Consider the following 20,749-nt stretch of genomic DNA (forward strand, 5'->3'; position numbering starts at 1 on the left):
CACACAGAGATGGGGGACAGACTCTGAAGGAGATGTGAAGTCAACCATCCATCTTTGTGTGTTCTTTTCTCCACACTCAGACCGAGGGAGGATTTTTTAAGGCATTTAGAGATTTGAGCTTAATTAAAATTAATACTCAAACTTTTTCTTCAACTGAGAGATGGCTAGAGAAAGAGGAAGGAGAAACAGTCATTGTGTCCACAGCGAGGAATTACCCCAGTGATATTTACAGCACCCCTTATGTCAGTCAGCATTTAATAAATTACGAAACATTTCCACATCTATCATGTATGTTCTTTTCAAAACAGTCCTATAGGGTTTTCCAGACATGTTATTTTCATTTTACAGAAGTGTCAAGAAGCTCATTGAAAGTTTTATGGGTTTTTTCCCCTCAGGATGACCAAATAGTTTCATACTTAATCCATTTTTTAAGACGTTGTTGTTGATGTGTTTTTACTTTCACAACCATTGTTTTCTTTTCCACACATTTGCTTGAAGGCTGGGATGTGCAGAATGCAAGGGTAGGGTGCTGGGGACAGGGGAAGTGGGGCAGACTTGGTTTCAGGCCCATCTCATCCTAATTTATTTATTAAGTTCATGGCCCCACGTAGCCACTAGAGCCCGCTTCCCGCTAATGAAGCTGAGGGAGCCTTCCCTCCACCACGTGACATAGACAACAGCCTTGACAGGCCCACACCCACTCTCCGGCTGGCAGAAGGAGGCCAGATTCTTGAAGTCCTGCTGCTTCCAAAACTGGCAGATGGTCCCCATGACTTGCCCAGGGCTCTGGTTATCCCTGTTCTAGACCCAGGCTTATTCGTGACCTTGACCTAATTTCCTGAAACCTGTCTCCCTCTTGCTAGCACCAGAGTCAGCCCTGTCTGCAGTTTCCCCCTACCTACACGTCCCTCTGCTGCCCTCTCTGGGTCCAGAAGAACCTTGGCCAGGAGACGTGTCCAGGCAGATTAACCCTTAATGTCCCAGCAGACACAGGCACTGTTATTTCTCTAGGTTCCCGCCCCCGACCTTCTGCTGGAGCATAAAGGGTTTTGGAGTCTCTGGGAGTAGACTGCCTCATGAAATGTCATATGAAACATTAGGGGGAGACAAAGTGGGGATCCTGGAGTTTCAAGGGCTTCGGGAGAAATGTATTGCTGTCTGCCTGTGGCCTTAAGATAAAGTTGCAATCAAGCTAGCTCTGTACAGACCCTTTGCAAGAGTTCAGAGCAGGCCCAGGCGTAGAGAAGCACAGCTCCAGCTGCTGCCCTTGTAGCCAGAGCATCACCGCCTCTGCCTCTAGCCCTCTTTGCTCTTGACCTTAGAGCAACTTAGACGCCGCTGGCAAGACCCTGCCTGGGCTTCGGGGTGTGAGGCCTTCTGCATGTGTGTGTGTCTCACAGATGCCCAATGATCCCTCCCCTTGGTGGTTTATAAAACATCCCACACACTCCCTTTCTCCTTTGATCCTAACGTCCACCCCATAAAGTGAGTCTCCTTATCTCCAAGTTACAGGTGAGGAAACCAAGGCTCAGACCAGGGAAGCTCTTGCCTAGCAAACAGTTATATCCCTTTGGGTTGTCTGGTGCCTAATCCAGGATTGCTGCTAGGAATTTCACTTCTGTGATCTTGGTGGGGTATTGACAGTTGGTCCTTGTTCTTGTTGGGATGAGAAGTAGTTAACGATATGAAAGCCAGGAGCTTCAAGAGTTGGCAGGCCCAGAGGGAAGGCAGAGGAACAGATTTAGTCGTCATGCCGCCTGCTTCCCCCCCCCACCCCCATCCCTTAATGAGCACAGTTTAGGGTTTTGAGCCAGAGGCCTGACAGGAAGCAGGGGTACACGGCCCACTTCCATCTGGACATGCACAGCTGTGGCCAGAGCAGGTCTCCCTCCAGCAAAGGGCAGATGCCTGGTTTTATAGCCATGGACTCTGAAGGCCCCAGGCCCCACTGAAGACAAACCCCCTGGGCGCTGGATAGGGACAAGCTCCCCTGGAAGACACCAAGCCCTGCATTCGTTGCCAGACCCAGCAGCCGCCCGAACCAGCCGGAATCCTCACTTAGGCGTTTCTCTGTCTCTGCCTACAGGTGGTGGAGGTGGCTGGAGTGATAACACTTCCTTGCTCTGGTCTGGAAAATCTTTGCTGGAAGGTGCCACCGGAGGACATTCCTGCCCCCAGGCCATGAAGAAGTGGGGGTGGGAGACAAGAGGGGGTTTCGGAGGGGGTGGAGGGGGGTGCTCCTCCGGTGGAGGAGGCGGAGGATATATAGGTAAAGATGATTCGTGTTCAAGGTGTCACCCCCTCCCCTCTTAGTCCTAGGCACCTCCCTCCCCTGTCCTCTCCCCAGCCCTCGCCTGCCCGCCCCCGGCCCGCCCCACATGTGGACTGTGATGTGACCATGCACGCCTTCCTCCTGGCCCGCCAAATGAGCCAGAGGTAGGGTGCTGGCTCCCGAGCCAGCATCCTGCCTCGAGGTTTCGGCAGGACAGCATCAAGGTCCCAGTGACTCTTGATCTCCCCCAAAGCTGATGATAAAGGGGCCTTGGCTTCCCAGACTCCTCTCTGAGCCACCCCCAAGGATGCATGAGAACCCTGGAGGCCAGACTCCTCCCTTTGGATGGCCTGGCCATGGTCCTTGCCAAGCCAGGTCCCTGAGGGCCTGGTTTGCAGTTTCTGGCCTCAGGGACTCCCTACTGTCCCTTCCCTACCCCAGCCCACCAGCTTCCAGAAGGGGCACTATTCCCCATGCTGATGGGGGCTACTCCTGAGAGCAGCCGTGGGCAATCCCAGCCCAGCCCTTCAGCAGGCAGCTGGCCCCTGGCCCTGGCTCTCCTCTGGGCTTCAGAGCAGAGCAAAAGAGCCTTCTGAAGCTGAGAGGCTGGGAGATGATGGCTCCAGCGGCCCCCAGATTAGGACACGATGCATGCACGTGCTGTGATGTGCTGTCTGTGTTTTGCTTTAAGGCTGTGTGTAAGATGCTTGTGTTAACCAGATGCTCTTCTTTTCCGAGCCCTGGGTGGGTGGGAGGAGCCCAAGGCGGGGAGCCCAAAGATAACCCAAGCCCCGCTGAAAGGAGGGACAGGAGCCTAAAGGCACAGGGGCCCATCCCCCTGCCCCAACCCTCACCGGATGGGACAGAAGAGCCACCCCCAGGCAGAGGGGCCAAGGGGCCAACCCAGCCTGGGGAGACTAGAACTTTTCTGACTCTTGATCACATGGACTGCTTCCTGGGAAAGCCCAGCAGAGCAGCAGAGGAGACCGTGGCCCTGGAGGAGACAGTGGCCCGCACACCCAGCAGCTACTGAACCGAGCCCCAGCTGCATCCTATGTGCCATGAGCTCCCTTCCCTCCCACCGCCCCCCCCTCAAGGCCCCTCCCTGACCCCGCCGCTCACCCCGCTGATGCGCACGTGTATCCAGACTCAGGCACCCACCTCTCTGCGTTAAACTCTTCTCTGGTTTGCCACAGGTGGCAATGCAGCCTCAAACAATGACCCCGAGATGGATGGGGAGGACGGGGTTTCCTTCATCAATCCGCTGGGCATCCTGTACACCCCAGCTTTAAAAGGTACCCCCTCTGCCAAGTAGCAGAGCCCACTTCCCTGGGCTCTCTCCCAGGGCTCCCTCCCTCCCAGCTGAAACCCCAGGGCTACTGAATGAGTCCAGGACACACAGGTGTGATCGTGGGTCCCTTGCGGGCAAGTCTTCCTAGTGGTCGCCTCACCAAGTTTTCTGGAAATCAGGATGTGTGATCTGATACATTCACAAAAGACTGACTCCAGGCAGGTCAGCCCTAGGTAGATGCAACAGTAATGGGCCCTGTGCCTGTGGCAGCCAATCTAAGGGTCCTTGGTGTGGACCCTCCCGCCTGCCTACAGGTCCTCTGAGTTTCGCTCACCAGATGCATCAGGGACTCACCTGCACAGGCGGTGCTTCCAGTGGCAGTGGGATGTAGGAACAGGGACCGGCAGCTGGAGATGAAGCACATAGCCCAGGGGTGGGGTGCAGGGTGGCCGACCCGAGGCTGACCCTTCCTCCTTGCCCCAGTGATGGAGGGCCACGGGGAAGTGAACATCAAGCACTACCTAAACTGCAGCCACTGTGAGGTAGACGAGTGCCACATGGACCCCGAGAGCCACAGAGTCATCTGCTTCTGCGACCACGGGACCGTGCTGGCTGAGGACGGCGTCTCCTGCGTTGGTAAGGGGCTGGGCAGTGGGCGGGCACAGAGCTTGGGCCACAGCTAGTTTCCATGGTTCTGGGACACCTCAGACGCAGCTTTGTAAACTTCCTGACACTGCTGTCTGCCCCCAACATGGGTGCTCGGACAACAGGCAGAGTGACCTGTGTGCAAAAGGTGGGTCATGGCTTGGGAAGGAGTCATAAGTCACCTGGTCCCACCACTAGCCCAGGATGTGACCCCCACATCCCCACCAAGGGGCCAGCTCATCTCCACCAGACACCCCAGCACCAAGGACCTCAGTACTCCTAAGACACAAGGTCTCCCGTTGGGGAGTTACAGAGCCAGACCCATTCTCCTCCCGACTTCCACCCCTTGGCTTCCTGCTTGTAGTGGCCCTTTACGGCGTCTGGAGAGCATGCTGCCTTCCTCCTCCTCAAGTCTCCTCCAGATTAAATAGCCCGTTAATTTCCAGTCTGTGGGACATGAGTCTCTATCTCTTTCCCATCCTGTTGTTGCAGGTGTCCACGTCCCTTTTGAAATGCCATGTCCAGGCCCAGGCTCAGTGCCTGGTGCGGTCAGTACCATCACGCACCCAGCTCTCCCTCCCACGCGCTGGGCCCAGTGCCCTCGCGGTTAGAGCATCAGTTCAGCCTCGAGTCTAACTGACAGGCACACTCTATCTTTGGGTCAAACTGAGTTTGTAGTCACCTAAGGCCCCTGATGGCTTCCCTTGGCGCAGAGGGTAAAGCGTCTGCCTGCGATGCGGGAGACCCGGGTTCGATCCCTGGATCAGGAAGATCCCCTGGAGAAGGAAATGGCAACCCAATCCACTATTCTTGCCTGGAGAATCCCATGGATGGAGGAGCCTAGTAGGCTACAGTCCATGGAGTCACAAAGAGTCAGCACGACTGAGCGACTTCACTCACTCACTAAGGCACCTGAGGGGCTTCCCAGATGGTGCTAGTGGTAAAGAACCCACCTGCCAGTGCAGGAGACATAAGAGATGTGGGTTCAATCCCTGGGTCAGGAAGATCCCCTGGAGGAGGGCATGGCAACCCACTCCAGGATTCTTGCCTGGAGAATTCCACAGATGGAGGAGCCTGGTGGGCTACAGTCCATGGGGTCGCACAGAGTCAGACTCGACTACAGCGACTTCACACGTGCACACAAGGTGCCTGAGTCGCTTCAACAGCCCCTGTTGGCTCACTTTCCACCCTCATCCTGTCATGCGCAGCTGATGTTTCAGATCAGTGTCGAGACTGTGATATTTATCCCTGTCATATAATGCCTCTCCACAAAAGCTGTTAAAAGTTGTAAAACCGGGATGAAACTGCCCTCATCCTCCAAGAAGGCTGGCGGTCTGTGGGTCCGGGGCTGGGAAGGGTCTTTCTGATGTGGAGGCAGCTCAGAGGAGAATCAGTGTGGTCATTCGTGCCCCGTGGGGACTGTCTTCCAGTGTCGCCCACTCCAGAGCCCCACCTGCCACTCTCGCTGATTCTGTCCGTTGTGACCTCTGCCCTGGTAGCCGCCCTCGTCCTGGCTTTCTCCGGCATCATGATCGGTGAGTGTCCCAGAGCCCCAGCACTTCCAGAGCAGGGCAGGGAAGGAAGATCTGGCAGAACAGAACGGCATCTCAGGCTGTGCCCTCTCAGGCTGAAGGGTCATTCTGGGCGGTGGGAATGAGGGCAGCCCAAGCCAAGCCAAAGCAGAAGCCCATCTCCTTCTGGCTCCAGCACACTCCTGGCTCCTAGGAGCCCTGATTCTGAACCTCAGCCCCATGTAGAGCCTGCTGGCTGCTCAAGGAGGGGTCTTCTTCAGAAGAGAACACCATGGCTAAAGCTTACCACCGCCCCCCGTCCCCAGCCTCCTCCAGACCTCAGTTTAGCTGTCATCAGACATGGGCTTCAGTGGACTCTTCTAGTCTGGTTCACACCTCCAGCCCACCCTTCCCCTCTCCACAGAGAATGCAGAGCTGGTTTCTCAGTATTTCCCATTAGGCCTGTGAGCCAAGGGGCACTGATCTGCACATCACAGAGGGCCCAGCCAGGCTCTTTCTGCTGGAAATGCCCGGGGCAGGTGGGCAGAGACTTGAGGGGAGGCAGAAGGAAAGGAAAGGAAAGGCTCCAGGCAGCACTCTGAGGCCAGCCCCATGGGGCTGGGGGAGTCTGGGGGTGGACAGGGATTCCGTTCTCAGTGGACCTTTGTGATTCCCATGACACCATCCTGCAAACAGCAGGAGGACAAGAGCTACCTTGTTGCACACTCACCACACGCTGAGCGAGTAACACATTTTAGTTCACTAAACCCTCAAAGAACCCTGTGATCACAGTTGGCATGTTTCATAGAGGAGGAACTGAGTGCACAGAAGTTGACTCACTTGCCCTGGCCCGAAAGTGGTGGGGCCGAGCTTTAAAAGCAGAATCCACCCTGTGAATCACCTCCCATGGAGTTTGCCTTATATACCGAATGTTCTCACATATAGTAATAACAGTGATAATGGTCACTTGTATTGGGGAGTTCTTTAGAACTTTCCAAAACCATTTCTTTTGACCACATTATTCGGCATGTGGGATCTAAGTTCCCTGACCAGAGATTGAACTCAGGCCCAGCAGTGAGACCACTGAGTCCCAACCACTGGACAGCCAGGGAATTCCCTCTGAAACTATTCTGTTTTGGTGAATTCATTTCATTATCATAATCCCAGGGGATGGAGAGTGGAGGTTTAGGGGACAGGGCAGGTGTTACTGTCCCTGCTTACAGAGAAAGAGACTGAGATCCAAAGAGGTCACATGTCACTTATCAGGGTCACAGCTTGTAGGTAACAAAGGTGGAATTAGAACTCAGGTCCTTGGGCACTAGCTTAGAGCCAGTTTAGAGACCTTCCACTCTGCAGTTGTCTCCAGCTATGTGGCTTGGTGGTTCTTCATCTGTAGGAAACATGGGTGACCAAGAGCCCCAGCTGTACTCTCAAGTCTAGTGCTATATTTGCCTCATGCAGCACCTGGGCAGAGCAGAGCTACTAAGGCAAGCCCCCTCCTGGAGACTTGGGACTCCTCTGACAGCCCACTTTGACTCCAGAACTTCCCAACAGCCTTGCTGGAACCTTTTTAGACTGAATGGCCATCTAGGGTCTTTGCTCAACCTTCCGTCACCCTGTCCTTCACATGGAGTCAAAACAGTCTAGTGGCTTCCCAGCCTTCCTGGATTCCCCCTGGATCATCTCTCATTGGCATTTCTCTGAATGAAATCCTTGCATTTCTAATCCTGTCCTGGGTCTGCTTCTCAGAGGACCCAAACTAATGTGCCTCTGCCCCTGCGTGATACAATAAATCTTTTCATTCATATGATTTTAAGCTTTATATCTGCTTTAATCTTTCAATGAAAGGTATACTTTCACATCTATAATCATTTTGTTAGTATGACTAAGAATGATGGAAAAAGATTTAGACCCCAGCGGAGGAGCTAGAGATTAAGGAAGGCTTCCTAGAGGAGGTGGCCTGGCCCAGGCCACCTTGTATGGACCGCCATCTGTCTGCAGTGTACCGCCGGAAGCACCAGGAGCTGCAAGCCATGCAGATGGAGCTGCAGAGCCCGGAGTACAAGCTGAGCAAGCTCCGCACCTCCACCATCATGACTGACTACAATCCCAACTACTGTTTTGCTGGCAAGACCTCCTCCATCAGTGACCTGAAGGAGGTGCCACGGAAAAGCATCACCCTCATCCGGTGAGTGTCGTCTGCTGGGGCAGTGGGGGTAGGAGAGGCAGAGAAGGGAGCGTTCTAGGCAGCCGGATGTCATCCCTGGACCACAAGAGGCCAGCAGAGCCACCCTTCGGAGCACCCCCAGCCCTCCCAGGGGGAGAAGGTTTAATGTCCAGGGCCATTTGGGGGTCTAATTATTTATTTAACTTATGAGGTTGGAACAATGAGAGGAGGACTAGGTGGGAGAAATGGGGTGCTCCTCAAAACCACCCAAATGCCTCCCCCAAGCATTGCTCCCCTCCCCCTCCCAGCTCCCAGAGAACCCTTTGCACGTGTCTGTCATTCTCTGAGCGCTCTCCAGGAGGTATCTGCCAGCCATCAGTCCTCTCCCACCAGACCCATGTCTTAGTCACCTCTAGGACCTGGGCAAATAGACTCAGTAAGTGTTCACGGAAGGCATATCAGCCAATGTCATGAAGCCTGGCTTGGAATGTTTCTTGCCCATAGAGCAACAGAGGCTGGGGATTGCGAAGCAAAGCCACACTGAGGGCATTACTCCTGAGGGTGTTCGTGACTCCCTGCCTCCTGTGAGTGGCCACTAAGTGTGCCCCTGCCTCATCACACCTTCTCCTCTGCACAGGGGTCTAGGCCACGGCGCGTTTGGAGAGGTGTATGAAGGTCAGGTGTCTGGAATGCCCAATGACCCCAGCCCCCTGCAAGTGGCTGTAAAGGTAAGAGGGGGCTTCCTCGTGGGCCTGACCTTGGCAGGGGTCTCTGTAAGCATGGCCCTCTGCCGACAGCCTCTGACCTCTGTGGCTCACAGCCTCCTCCTCCTTCCCACCCTCCCTTCTGTGCCCAGACGCTGCCAGAGGTGTGCTCTGAACAGGATGAACTGGATTTCCTCATGGAAGCCCTGATCATCAGGTAACGGCCCAGAGGGATGCCCACACCACCACCCCAAGCCTGTGAGGGACACAAGATATTTCTAACAGGCATATCTCCAAGGGAAACAGGGTTGCCCTGCAGGGCACCCCTCCTCTCTAACTGGAGACCTCCCCCAGCAGCCGAGGTTCTTAGCACGTCTTACCAGAGGGGACCAGCCCCCATCTGGTTTTCTTGTAGCCCCAGTCAATGTCACCTGGCCTTCAACCAGCACCCCTGGGTCACCCATTGGTTCTTTTCCCTCTTTTCTTAAGAAACAGAGTGTGCTGGTTGTTGACAGTGGAAAATACAATCTTCCTCCAGGGAACTCTTCCGCCAGGTCCTTCACCCACCCCAGCTCCCAACTCTCAAGTAAAGGAAATGGGCCCCCACGTGATGGAAGGTGCACACCCTGGTCTACCCAGCTGGCCCGACTTTTCCGCTGGTGGATCTGAGGCCCACCATGGGGAGGCTCAGTGTCCAGGGCTCTGACAACAGAGGTTCAACCTTGAGAGCTAGCCAGGCTCGTGGCCTCCCGGTGCACCGGGTAGCCTCAAACATCCTGACAGGCTAGGGAGGCCTTGGCAGAAGCGGCCGAGGGAATGAGGCCAGAGCTGTGCTGTGTCCGTAGGAGGACGCGTGGCAGCCTCAGCTCCTGCTTAAGTGATGTATTTCCTGGTTGCCCATGTAATAGTGATCATTGAGTAAAACCTGGAAGGTAGAAGAGTAGGTGGAAGGAGACACGCGTCACTCAGTCTCCCTACTCTGCAGCGAGTAAGCAGCACTGTATTTGGGTGCACGGTCACCCAGTCCATCAGCTCTGCCCAAGTGTGCCCACGTGGAGCTTCCTGGCCCCACTGCCTCACGTGTCCTCACAGGATCACGTTAACAAGAAAACCCGAATCTCAGAGCCCCCGCAAAGAGTCCATGGTGGGATCCAGCAGCCCTCTTCCTCGTTCTCTTCCGCACGCAGTCAACAGGCAGGTATCAGGCAGGCCCTCAGGGAGGCAGGCCCTCCAGCTTCCACTTGAGGCTTTCCTCCGTGAATCCAACCCCCAAAATGTGAATCCTGGCCAGCAGTCCTGGCGCCAGCCTCCTGGACACCCTCGTCTCCCTGCTCACCTCCACCCCAGCCTTCTCGCTCAGTGCCTATGCACGGCCCTCTCCCCCGCTCCCCAGCCCCCCACTCCAAGCAAGAACACTCCATGCGTTTTGAACCCCCACCAGGCCTGCCCTCTGGTTCTTCCAGCTGCTCAGCAACCAGATTCTCCTCTCCTTAGGCCCAGCCTGGGACTCCTGCTCCCCGTATTTACAGAAAGCTTTTACATAATGTGGCTCTGAAAACATAACTCTGTACACAGCTTTGCCCAGTTTTTGCAGACTCAGCTCAGTTAAATTCGGTTACTCCTCTCCGCTCTGCAGCAAATTCAACCACCAGAACATCGTGCGCTGTATTGGCGTGAGTCTGCAAGCCCTGCCCCGATTTATCCTGCTTGAGCTCATGGCGGGAGGAGACCTCAAGTCCTTCCTCCGGGAGACGCGTCCTCGTCCGGTGAGTGAGAAACACCTTTCCCAGCCAGGGTCAGGCCCTGGGCTCTGATCTGGGGGACAGGTGGGAGAGAAGGGACAGAAGGTATCCAACGGCTGAGCCTGATCCGAGGGAGCTTGCCCAAGCCTTGAGCAATGTCTTCTTCTAGCCAGTATCTATTTTTATGACCCGCCGATTGTGGAAAACCAAACTAGGGACAAGCACAGAGCGGGGCTTTCACGCCAGCTGTGTCACTCACTCAACCATCTGACTTGGGGCAGGTCACTCTGCTCCACCCCTTGTGAACCCCAGGGTCCTCATCTCTCAGATGGGGACTTCCTGACCTTGTAGATTTACAATCAAAATGAAGGGCTGAGGTATTTAGGAAGGTGCTACATACATGTTATGGTCAAACGGCTAGAGTTAGGGGGAGTGAAGAAACCTAGGTGGGCCCACGCACACTTCCCCCCAGTTGATTATTAGACAACCTGGTTTAGGGCAGCCAACCCCCTCTAACCTGAGGATCTGCGATGTGAACTCTAAGGGTCAGGCTAGAACATCTCGGACAGACCTGGTTTATAAAACACAGCTCACTGGGTGAGCCCAGAGGCCGGCTGTCCACTCCCGTCACTGCCAGGGTCTTCAAGAGGTCCTGGGCCCAGGGAACTGGAGCAGAGCAGACCCCCTGAGTTAGGAACTGCCATCTTGAAGTTGCTGCTGAACTGTGAGGACCACAGGAAAGACTTGTACCCTTCCCACTCCCAAGGAAAGCAGGGAGAGGCCGACAGCCACGCGGCCACAGGAAGACCAGGACTGAACACCCTCCTCACATGGACCCAAAGTGGTGGTGGAAACCTCAGAAGGTCGCAGCTGCTCCAATTCCCACCTTCACTCAGGCTCTTAAGAGCCTCCACCCCATTCCTGCAAGGCTCTGGCTGACCGTCTAAGAGGAATCCAATCTAACTTCTTAAGAGGATGAGCGTGCGCACCGCAGCACCCCTGGCAGGAGGAAGGGGCCTGAGGAAGGGGAGAACGACTAACCCTGCCTCATGATACTCCTCGTCTGCAGCACCATCCTCCACCTCCCCAGAGTTTTCACATTTCTCAAAACCACCCTATGAAGTAGATGGTACAGATCTCACCTCATTTTGGAGACGGGAAAACAGGGGCTCAGAGAGGTGATGTGACTTGCCGAGGTCACACAGGAAGTGGAAGAGCTGGGACTAGAACTCAGGCCTTATGGCTCCTCATTCCTTGCTCACTCCAGCCTGCTGTGCTATGGATCCCTGTGGTCCCCATGGGGAAGCCCTGAGGACCAAGGTGAGGGCAGGTGGTTGAGAGCAAAGGTTGCCAGCTACGCAGGCATCTCTGCCAGGGTCTGGGCACCAGTCTCAGCTTCCCCACCCCTACCCAGCAGAGCAGAGCCTTCAGCCTTGTGCCCTGAGCATCTCAGCAGTGCTTCCAGCAGATGTCCAACAGGAAACATGTGACGTCACTCTCTGGAAGGAGGTCCAGCTCTGGGTTTCCCATTGGACATTCCTGAGGCTTGAGGACAAGACTTCCTCATAAAGGGAATCTGAGAACCCATCATATAGCAAGACCAAGAACCTTCAGGGAGGGGTACTTCCCTCTCTCACAGGCAAAGGTATCTCTCTTGATAATGATTTGGATGTTGTCTCAAAGAACAAAGCACCAGCGGGGAAGACAGATCACTGACATCTCCCACCACCTCCCTGCCCAAGTGCTGTCTCAAGGAGGCTCACAGCGGGAGCCTGCTGCCGGCTTCCAACCTCTGGCTGCAGGTACCACCCCAGGGATGCCCACAGCCAGGGGAAGGTCAACTCTACTTGGGAGAGAGGTGCTTCTAAGGGTCAGGATCCCCCCACCAAATCTTCCCTTTAACCCTTGACCCTGATCTTCTTTGTGTGACTCTGGCCAACCATGCTCCCAGATCTTGGTGGCAGTCCAGGCATCCTCCTTACTCCTTTACACCCACTCACCTCAGATGAGTTGGTCCTTCCTGAGGCACTTACTGCCCATGATGGGTGATGTGAAATGTCGGATGACAGCCCTCCAGAGTGACCCCATGCAAATGTGTTTGCAGCAGCAACTTCCAGCCAGGGAGCAGGGCGGGTGGGAGGTTGCTGGGTGTGCCACATGGATTCTCAGAACCACAAACTCCAACTTAATAAGTGAGGACCAGGTTGAGTGTGAGAAAGGACCAGGATTTATAGTGGACCGAGGTAGCTAATATCAGTAAATCCTGATGAAAGAGGGAGGGACTGGCTGATGGACAAAGGGGCTGGAGACATACACACACTGAGGAGGGGGTGGGCAGAGCTGTGCCTCCAGGCTAGAACTCACTGAATTCAAAGGCCTGAGGTCCACCTGGTTCATTTGTTTGAAGCCCCTGCATCTCTCCACGCTTAACCTGCTGTGTGCAGGCTCCCAGCTGGGTGCTCAGAATCAGATGCACACTCTGTGCTCACTTCCTGCCATCCCTGTGGTTCAGCAGCTCCATAGACATCAGGATGGAAGGACCTCAGAGAGGGTCTAAGTGGCTCTGGCTTCAGATAATGCATGGATATGAAGTAATGATAGATACACAGACTCATAGGACAGAATGGGTGCCAGGGCCAACTATGTCTGTCATGGAAATGAAATTCATGGGTACAGAGGGAAACATCATTCGGTCCCAGGACCCCACCACCTCAAGAAGGAAGGACCCTTCTAATGTCAATATAATTTTGCAGACCCCCCTCTTTATTGAACAAAATTTTATTGAGGATTTAATATATGTCATATATAGACTAGTAGCTATCTTTTAGCATCAGTTGATTCAATCAATAATGACAAAGGCCATCAAGGAGTCAGTAATCTCTGTATTAAAGGGGGCAGCCATTGCTCACTATAGCATCTACACCTGCTTGGGGAATGGTAGTCTGGCAGGTAGTGGCTCTGGAGAAGATGCTGTATATGCGTGGCGGCTCCTTGAACCCCAGAGAGCACAGCATAGAGATGAGAACCTCTGGTTGCCACTAAAGCTTAGGTTTTCATCTTTGGTTTCACTTTTGCTAAGTACTAATGTTGCCTCCACAATTCGTTGAGTGCATTTTTTTGACCATGTCCGGAGCCAGGAATCTGAGGCCCAGCACCATTCTCATCACTTTTCAAAATGGATTTTTGCCACTTTTAATATCTTGTGTCCCTGTCTTCATTCTTTGCTGCTTCCTTTCATCTTTCCCTCTTACTCTCATAGCCATCAATTTAAAAATGTATCCTTATTCTGTTTTTCCCTTGGTGAAACTGTTCCTCCCCCATGTCCTGTGATCCTTCGTCTCTAAATGCAGGAGCTACTTAAGGAAGTATTATTATTATTATCAATATTATTCTGTCTATCAGTATATACATTATCCTTTGGAAATAGCACCTCAGGAACTGTGAGCAAAAGTAAGATATTGGTCAAAACAGTGTCCTGATGGGAATGTCAGAACCCTGAGTGGTACACACTCACAGGCGTGCTCAAAAGAATTCCATGGTCAAGCCAGTTTCAGAGCCACACAGACTCCCCTCTGATTGATTCTCAATACACACTAGTGTGTAGCAAAGACTCTGATAATTCCTCTGATGAAGAAGCCTATTTAACCCAGGAATTCCCATACCTATTTGATTGAATTCCATCCTACAGCCTGCTTTGAGAGGTACTGGATAAAACCCTCTCTGAGTATTAGACAGAATAAAAACTGCCTGAAGTTGCCAAAGGAAATGCCACATTCAGTAGCAAATCAAGGAAAAACAGCTCTGGTTCCAACTCCTCCTTTGCCCAGGCTGGATACAGATGGCACACTGTCTATGCTCTGCACTGTTCATTTTCAATATCGGTTTTGTCACAGCATCCACAGACCCCCACCACCACACACACACACACAGACACAGACACACACACACACACACACACACACACACAGACATGCAGACACACCCCTTGGGTTACAGACAATCTGCTTCTGTGAAGACTGATTATTGGTGCAGTTAATTTGCTCTGAACAGCCACAGACAGGGAGCCCCGATAAACGCGGCCCGGGGGTTAATGCCTGAGAAGACTTAGCCCCTGCATGCAGCAGACTTATGGAGCATTTGAGACATCAATGGTCCTTGCGTCCTGAGTGATGGGGGCTAAGACACAAAGAGACTCTAGGAGCGCTAGGAATGGTCCTCTTTGGCAGGAACAGAAAGAATTTTCCTGGCAAGAGAAAATATTGTCCTAATACTATAGCAAGATGGATGAATATTTCTCTCAAAAATATATTACTTTTCTTGTCCCCAGGAAATGGAGACTCTCTCTCTCCCAGTGCCCAGTACTTCTGACCCCAACAAGGTCCTGGGAGAAGCCAGACACATGAGCCACTTCTCAAGTCCCCAACAGCGCCCTGCATGGAGTAGCCCCCTCCATGAATGCAGAGCCCTCTGTGAAGCGCTCACTCTGTGCTTCTTGCTATGAGTCCTCAGAACAACCAGGGAGGCTGAGGGTGTCACATCACTTTCACACACGAGGACACAGTGGCTTGGACAGAGGGAGTGCCGTCAGCTCCAGGGCACACAGCCAGTAAGGGACCCAGGAGGATGAAGCCCAGCTCAGCTCAACCGAGCACTGAAATGTACGCTGTGTGCTGTATCTGTGCTCATGTGGGTATCGTGCACTGAGTCCATGGGAACGCCAGCCCTTCCTCAGACATGCTCTCCTAAGAAACTCAATTTTAACTCCTAGAATCTCGCCTCCCCCAGTCCAAACCCTTAAAGCCCAGCTCAGGGCAGTTTCAGCTCCACCCTACTAGCTGAGCCTCTCTGAGCCCTCAGCCCTCTCATCATCAATATGGAGGTAACCTTGCTTGCCTACTGACCACACAGGATATGGCATCAAAGGTCCTGGGACTTGCCCTCTTACAGGTAGGGGACTGCCTGATGGTCCGTGGGCAGCAAATGTTCCCCTCCCTGAGTCGTCTCCCACACGAACTCCTCGCCACCTCCCCTGATGCACACTATTGCTCCAAAGAGTCTCAGGGAGGCCCTGATCTGTGGCAGCATCTGGAAAACCCTAGTTCGGCTGTGATCAACCAACAAACCCCCTTGTTCACTGAACCTCGGCAGTGAGCTAAGCATTGCGCTGGAGACCATGGCAGTGGACACCAAAGGCCCTGCCTCGGGAACCTCGAGGTTTCCTTGGGAACGTGGTGGAACAAGCCCCGAGCAGCACAGTGCACGCGACGCTGCCTGAGGACATGCTGCTGCGGGCTCGGGGGTTAGGGATTGAGAAGACACCAAGAAAGGCGCAGCCCTCAGGAAAGACTTCTGGCCACCCCACCAGACGGGGGCAGGAGAGCCAGGCTGCATCCCGGGACGGTTCGGGGGGTGGGGGGCAGCAATTTTGCACAAAAGGGGCCTCATGCAGGAGAGCCAGAGATAGCTCTTCAGCTGCCCAGTATTTTCTGGAAGGTCTGCTTTTTCAGTCCGCTTCAGATCTAGGTCTTCTTGAAGAAAGTTAATTTTTTTAAATATTTTTAAATAGAGCATTTTAAAGCAACACTTGATTTCCTCACAGGCCTGTTTGTACGTTTAGGGTATTCAAATGTTTATGAAGATAGTGGGAGTGGGCAGAAAAAAACACGAAGGGGCAGGACGTCTGTGGTATGGGTTCCAGCCCCACTGACCTGGCAGCTGTGACTCTGTAAACGCTGCGCCCACACAGAGGTGGAGTCATTGTTCCGGGCTGAGGCCCAGGCATGTGCAGGTGATCGCGAATGTGCAGCCAGGGCCAAGACCCCAGGGTGACCAGCCTGCGTTTGACCTCCCGGTGAGCACGGGAGTCCAGTGTTTCAGACCTTCTCTCCCCTGAGAGCTCCTCACCAGCCAGTCACTACTGTCTCCTACAGAACCAGCCTTCCTCCCTGGTCATGCTGGATCTCCTGCACGTGGCTCGGGACATCGCCTGCGGCTGTCAGTATCTAGAGGAGAATCACTTCATCCACCGGTGAGTCTAAGTGACCTTGCTCTGCCCTCACCTTCCAGACGCTCCCCTACGTGTCCCCAGGGCTTTGTTTGGCCCATATGTAAAGTGGGACCATGTGCTGTGCTGTGCTTAGTCACTCAGTCGTGCCTGACTCTTTGCAACCCCATGGACTGTAGCCCACCAGGCTCCTCTGTCCAGGGGGATTCTCCAGGCAACAATACTGGTGTGGGTTGTCATGCCCTCCTTCAGGGGATCTTCCCGACCAAGGTCTCCCACGTTACAGGTGGATTCTTTACCAACTGAGCCACCAGGGAAGCAAAGTGGGGTCACAAAACATCTGTATCAGCACTGGAGACCCCGATGAGCTCTGCCTGGCCTCCTGCAGGGACCCCCGCCTGTGTCAAGTCCTAGGTCATGTTAATGTTTCCGTATCTAGAAGACTGAGCTTCCTAGGTGGCTCAATGGTAAAGAATCTGCCTGTCAAAGCATCCAGGGTTCAATCCCTGGGTCGGGAAGATCCCCTGGAGAAGAAAATGACAACCCACTCCAGTATTCTTGCCTGGAGAATCCCCACGGACAGAGGAGCCTGGAGGGCCACAGTCCATGGGTCACAAATAGTCAGGCACATCTAAGTGACCAAGCCTGCCACATCATCTAAAAAATTGGGTTCCTTAAGGGAAGTTTAAGGAGTTTGTATTTTTGGATCTCTGGCTATGGATAAATCAAAGGCAACAACCCTATTTTATGCATCTTCACATCCCCAGCATATAGTGGCACACAATAAATGTTTATTGGATAAATTATTTTTTTTCTAAAATACTCAGAAATGAAGAATGGGAATTATTTCCTTTACCTCTGTACTTCATTTCTTCTACTCTATATGACTGACCCTTGTGTTTAAATGGTGTTTGCACTCATACATCAAGTCCATGTGTAATGCTATAGACATGAGAAATGACACATATTTCTTTCCACATGGCTATCCATGGCTTTCTCAACAGACAGCTTGATTCTGAAACTTGAAAAGTCAAAGAGATTGTTAGATTCTTTGCAAAGCTCTTCCTAATGATTTGTTTCTCATTTAGTAAATAATAACCTTACTCTTAAACTCTTACTCATGAACTCTTAAACATTCATGAACCCATCAAAGAGTATAAGACATGTGGCAATCATTAGAGTATGTAAAAATAACATAGAGAATGAGAGACACTGTAAGAGTGTAGAAGGAGAAGAGCATGGAGGTAGATAACAAGCTATGTTTTCTTCCCTAATAAAGGGGATGTTAAAGATCAGGAAATACACTGGCCTAGTTTACTGAAATCATTCTGAAAACAAGGCCAGAAGCTCACACTGGCTCATCCTTTGTAGCTTCATCATTTTGGCCCTCAGAGCTTCCTCTTGAGTCTCAGCCTTTCCAGCTTGCAGATCCTTGTGCTTGATAGCAATAACAGAAGCCAAGAGAGAAGCCGAGCCCCAGTTCTTCTGTTCTCACCCAAAGCCACCCTCTCTGCTTCCCAGCGCAGGTCAGCCCTGCCACTGTTGTTCTTGCCCTTTTATTGTGTCCAGAACTTTCCATAAATCTCAGCTCTGGGCTTTATTGTTGCTCAGACATGACAGGGTTATGCTCTTTTTAGAATAAGTCCTTGGCTAGAGCCATCTTTCCATCTTTTTTTTTTTCTTTGAAGTATAGTAGAATTACAATGTTGTGTTACTGCTGTATGGCAAAGTATGCATTCTTTTTCATACTCTTTTCCACTATGGTTTCTCAGATTGGTGTACCTGGAAAGAATAAATGTCTCTCCATCTCATGTCTACCTCCGCTAAGTCTGAGCCCATCTGAGAGCAATGTGACCCATCACCTAAGTGACTTCAGATCTCTCCCGTCACTTCTCCTCGAGGTCATCTCTGCCTTTTCATCTCCACCCCCCACATTAATCACCAAGTGTCCAGATTCTCTGACTGAGGGATTGTGTCTACTTTTCCTCTGACGTTTTGAAATCTGCTTTCCTAAGGGATGATACATTTTGACTATATCCAGTGCCCTGTTATTACTGAAAAGATAACAAGGAGCAAAAATTCACTCAAGATTCCTATTGCTTCCATATCTGTAAATAGTTGCTGAAGGTCACAATAAGATCCCAGAGTAATATTTTGTTGCTTCTTTGATCTTTTTCGAGAAATGAAATTGTCAAAGATTGAATCAACAGTATGTTCAATGATCTGCTTTATAAGCAAAAGGTGACAATTAGCAGAAATTGTCCATCACAATCAAAGCTGTCTTCCAGGGTAATTGGTTTTAAGAAAGCATCTTTTTATATCTTCTAACTGGCGTGAGGCTGATGGCACCCTCCCCCAAGAGGTTTACCTTAATTCTCTCTCCTTCACTATCTGCCTTAAGATTCACAGACTCCCATGCACACACACCTCCTGCATTCAGAGCAGACTCCCTCGCAGATCCACACACTCCCATTTTTCTATTAGATCTGTTTCCTTTGGACATGGTTTATTGCCATTTCAAGAAATATATGTCATTCTACCAATTCTTGGTGTGTTCTATGATATTACATTTACTTTCTTGCCATTAAATTCAAGATCAATTTTTTAAGCAACCATTCCATGCACATCAACGGAAAGACCTTTCCAGAGCTATAAATATTGTTGTTGGTTGACTTCACTATATTTCTCTTGAGAAGCAATGGCTATATATCCTACTATATTTTCTTCTTTTTGATGTCATATATGTTATGCTTTTATGGTTTTCTTAGGGCATTTTATGCACCATTGCTCCTCAAAATTCAACTTAAAACTTCTGGATTAGGGCAGTGGCATTAATAACACCCATCTCCCACCCTGACCAATTGTTCTGCTATCCTAAGCCATGATCCCCCATCCAGATCTATTTTTTAAAAATACTATCCAGCTGTTTATTTTTCATGATCCTTCTTTCTCAGCCAATGATCATGAAACCAGTTGAAAGTATAAAAACACCACCCATTCCCCCCAAGAAGTACTATGTTTTTCTTTCCAGGACTTTAATATTATTAGAAACCCATTCCATGAGTTTGAGCAAACTCCAGGAGGTAGTGAAGGGACAGGGAAGCCTGGTGTGCTGCAGTCCATGGGGCCACAGAGAGTCAGACACGACTTAGTAACTAAACAACAACAACATTCCAAACTTCATCTGGCTGCATCCTTAATCCCCACGTGCAACTCAAGAATGGGTTAGCAGTCAGTGAATAGAAGCTGATGAGTCTTGGAAAGCTTCTGATCCAGCCTTACATGCATGCTACGGAAGAATAGGCCCTAACAACTGGAACGTAACGACAAGATAACTTTATATCAGGAAAGAAGTGATTCTTTGGCCTCATAGCTATGATGTATACAGCTTAACAAAGGCTTTAGATAAAATCATGGATGTAAAAACCATGATGGTGTATTAAAATATAAAACTGGAAATATTTGGGGAATGCCTTGACCTACTTGAATCTCCTGGCAACCATGCTGTTCCAGAACACTCCGTCAAACAACCGGCAGAAACCAACCAGCAATCTGTACAGAATAATAGCCAAAGACCAAACACATTTCTATGTCCCTCTATTATCTTCTTTTAAGTTTTTTTATAAAATAAGGATAATACTAGCACCTTGTGTCTTACGGGGCTACTATGAGAATTAGATGTGAAGCAGTTAGAGCAGTGCTTAAGTACCTGGTAAAAGGACAATCAATTTTCTAGTTCCTATTATAGTTATTTTCATTATTATTATCCCATTAAACATTTTCAATCATCTCCCCCAATCCTTTTCCATTTCCCTGTTGGTTCTGAGACCTAGAATTGCTTAGCTATTTCTTTCATACTGAAGCCTAATGTAGTAAAGGAAATACAGAGAAGAAAAGGGAACTATTTGAACTTTAGATTGGAGGTGAAAATTCTTGTGATTCTTATACCTTTATCTTTTTAGGAATAAAATTACGAAATGCATTTTCTCTTTTTTTTTAATCCCAGGGACATTGCCGCCAGGAACTGCCTCTTGACCTGCCCAGGCCCTGGAAGAGTGGCCAAGATTGGAGACTTCGGAATGGCCCGTGACATCTACAGGTGAGTGAAGACTGCCATCACCCATCAGAGCTCACCTTCTCAACCGCATCCCTAGAGTACTCTGGTGCCTTGTCAACCTGCCACCTAAAATGGCATTAAGTTCCTTTTCAGCACAGGGGCAGCCTTAATTATTGTTCATGCCTGAAGGACTAATTCTAGGATCTCTCTGCCTGCAATAATTGACACTAACCTGTTAATTAGATTGTCTTTCTGGTTCCAACTCTTTAGTCCTAGCATGTTCTGAGACAGAATAACCTGGATACTTCACTTGGAAAAAGTTTCTAGGTAAACTTTAGCTTAATTAACCCCTTTCC

The 20,749-nt window shown here is 51.1% G+C and overlaps 1 protein-coding gene across 1 annotated transcript in view; it reads left to right on the forward strand.

The window, feature by feature from the left end:
* ALK (ALK receptor tyrosine kinase) overlaps positions 1–20,749 on the forward strand; it is a 734,875-nt gene that overhangs the window by 697,148 nt on the left and 16,978 nt on the right. The window contains exons 16-25 of the mRNA XM_040225696.1: positions 2,087–2,269; positions 3,469–3,567; positions 4,047–4,199; positions 5,639–5,743; positions 7,721–7,907; positions 8,524–8,614; positions 8,743–8,807; positions 10,227–10,356; positions 16,263–16,360; positions 20,343–20,435. Of these exons, the coding sequence (XP_040081630.1) occupies positions 2,087–2,269; positions 3,469–3,567; positions 4,047–4,199; positions 5,639–5,743; positions 7,721–7,907; positions 8,524–8,614; positions 8,743–8,807; positions 10,227–10,356; positions 16,263–16,360; positions 20,343–20,435 (1,204 nt within the window). The remainder of the gene's footprint in view (positions 1–2,086; positions 2,270–3,468; positions 3,568–4,046; positions 4,200–5,638; positions 5,744–7,720; positions 7,908–8,523; positions 8,615–8,742; positions 8,808–10,226; positions 10,357–16,262; positions 16,361–20,342; positions 20,436–20,749) is intronic.

The sequence above is a fragment of the Oryx dammah genome, unplaced genomic scaffold (genome assembly GCF_014754425.2).
Source record: "Oryx dammah isolate SB20612 unplaced genomic scaffold, SCBI_Odam_1.1 HiC_scaffold_25, whole genome shotgun sequence".
Taxonomy (NCBI): Eukaryota; Metazoa; Chordata; class Mammalia; order Artiodactyla; family Bovidae; genus Oryx; species Oryx dammah.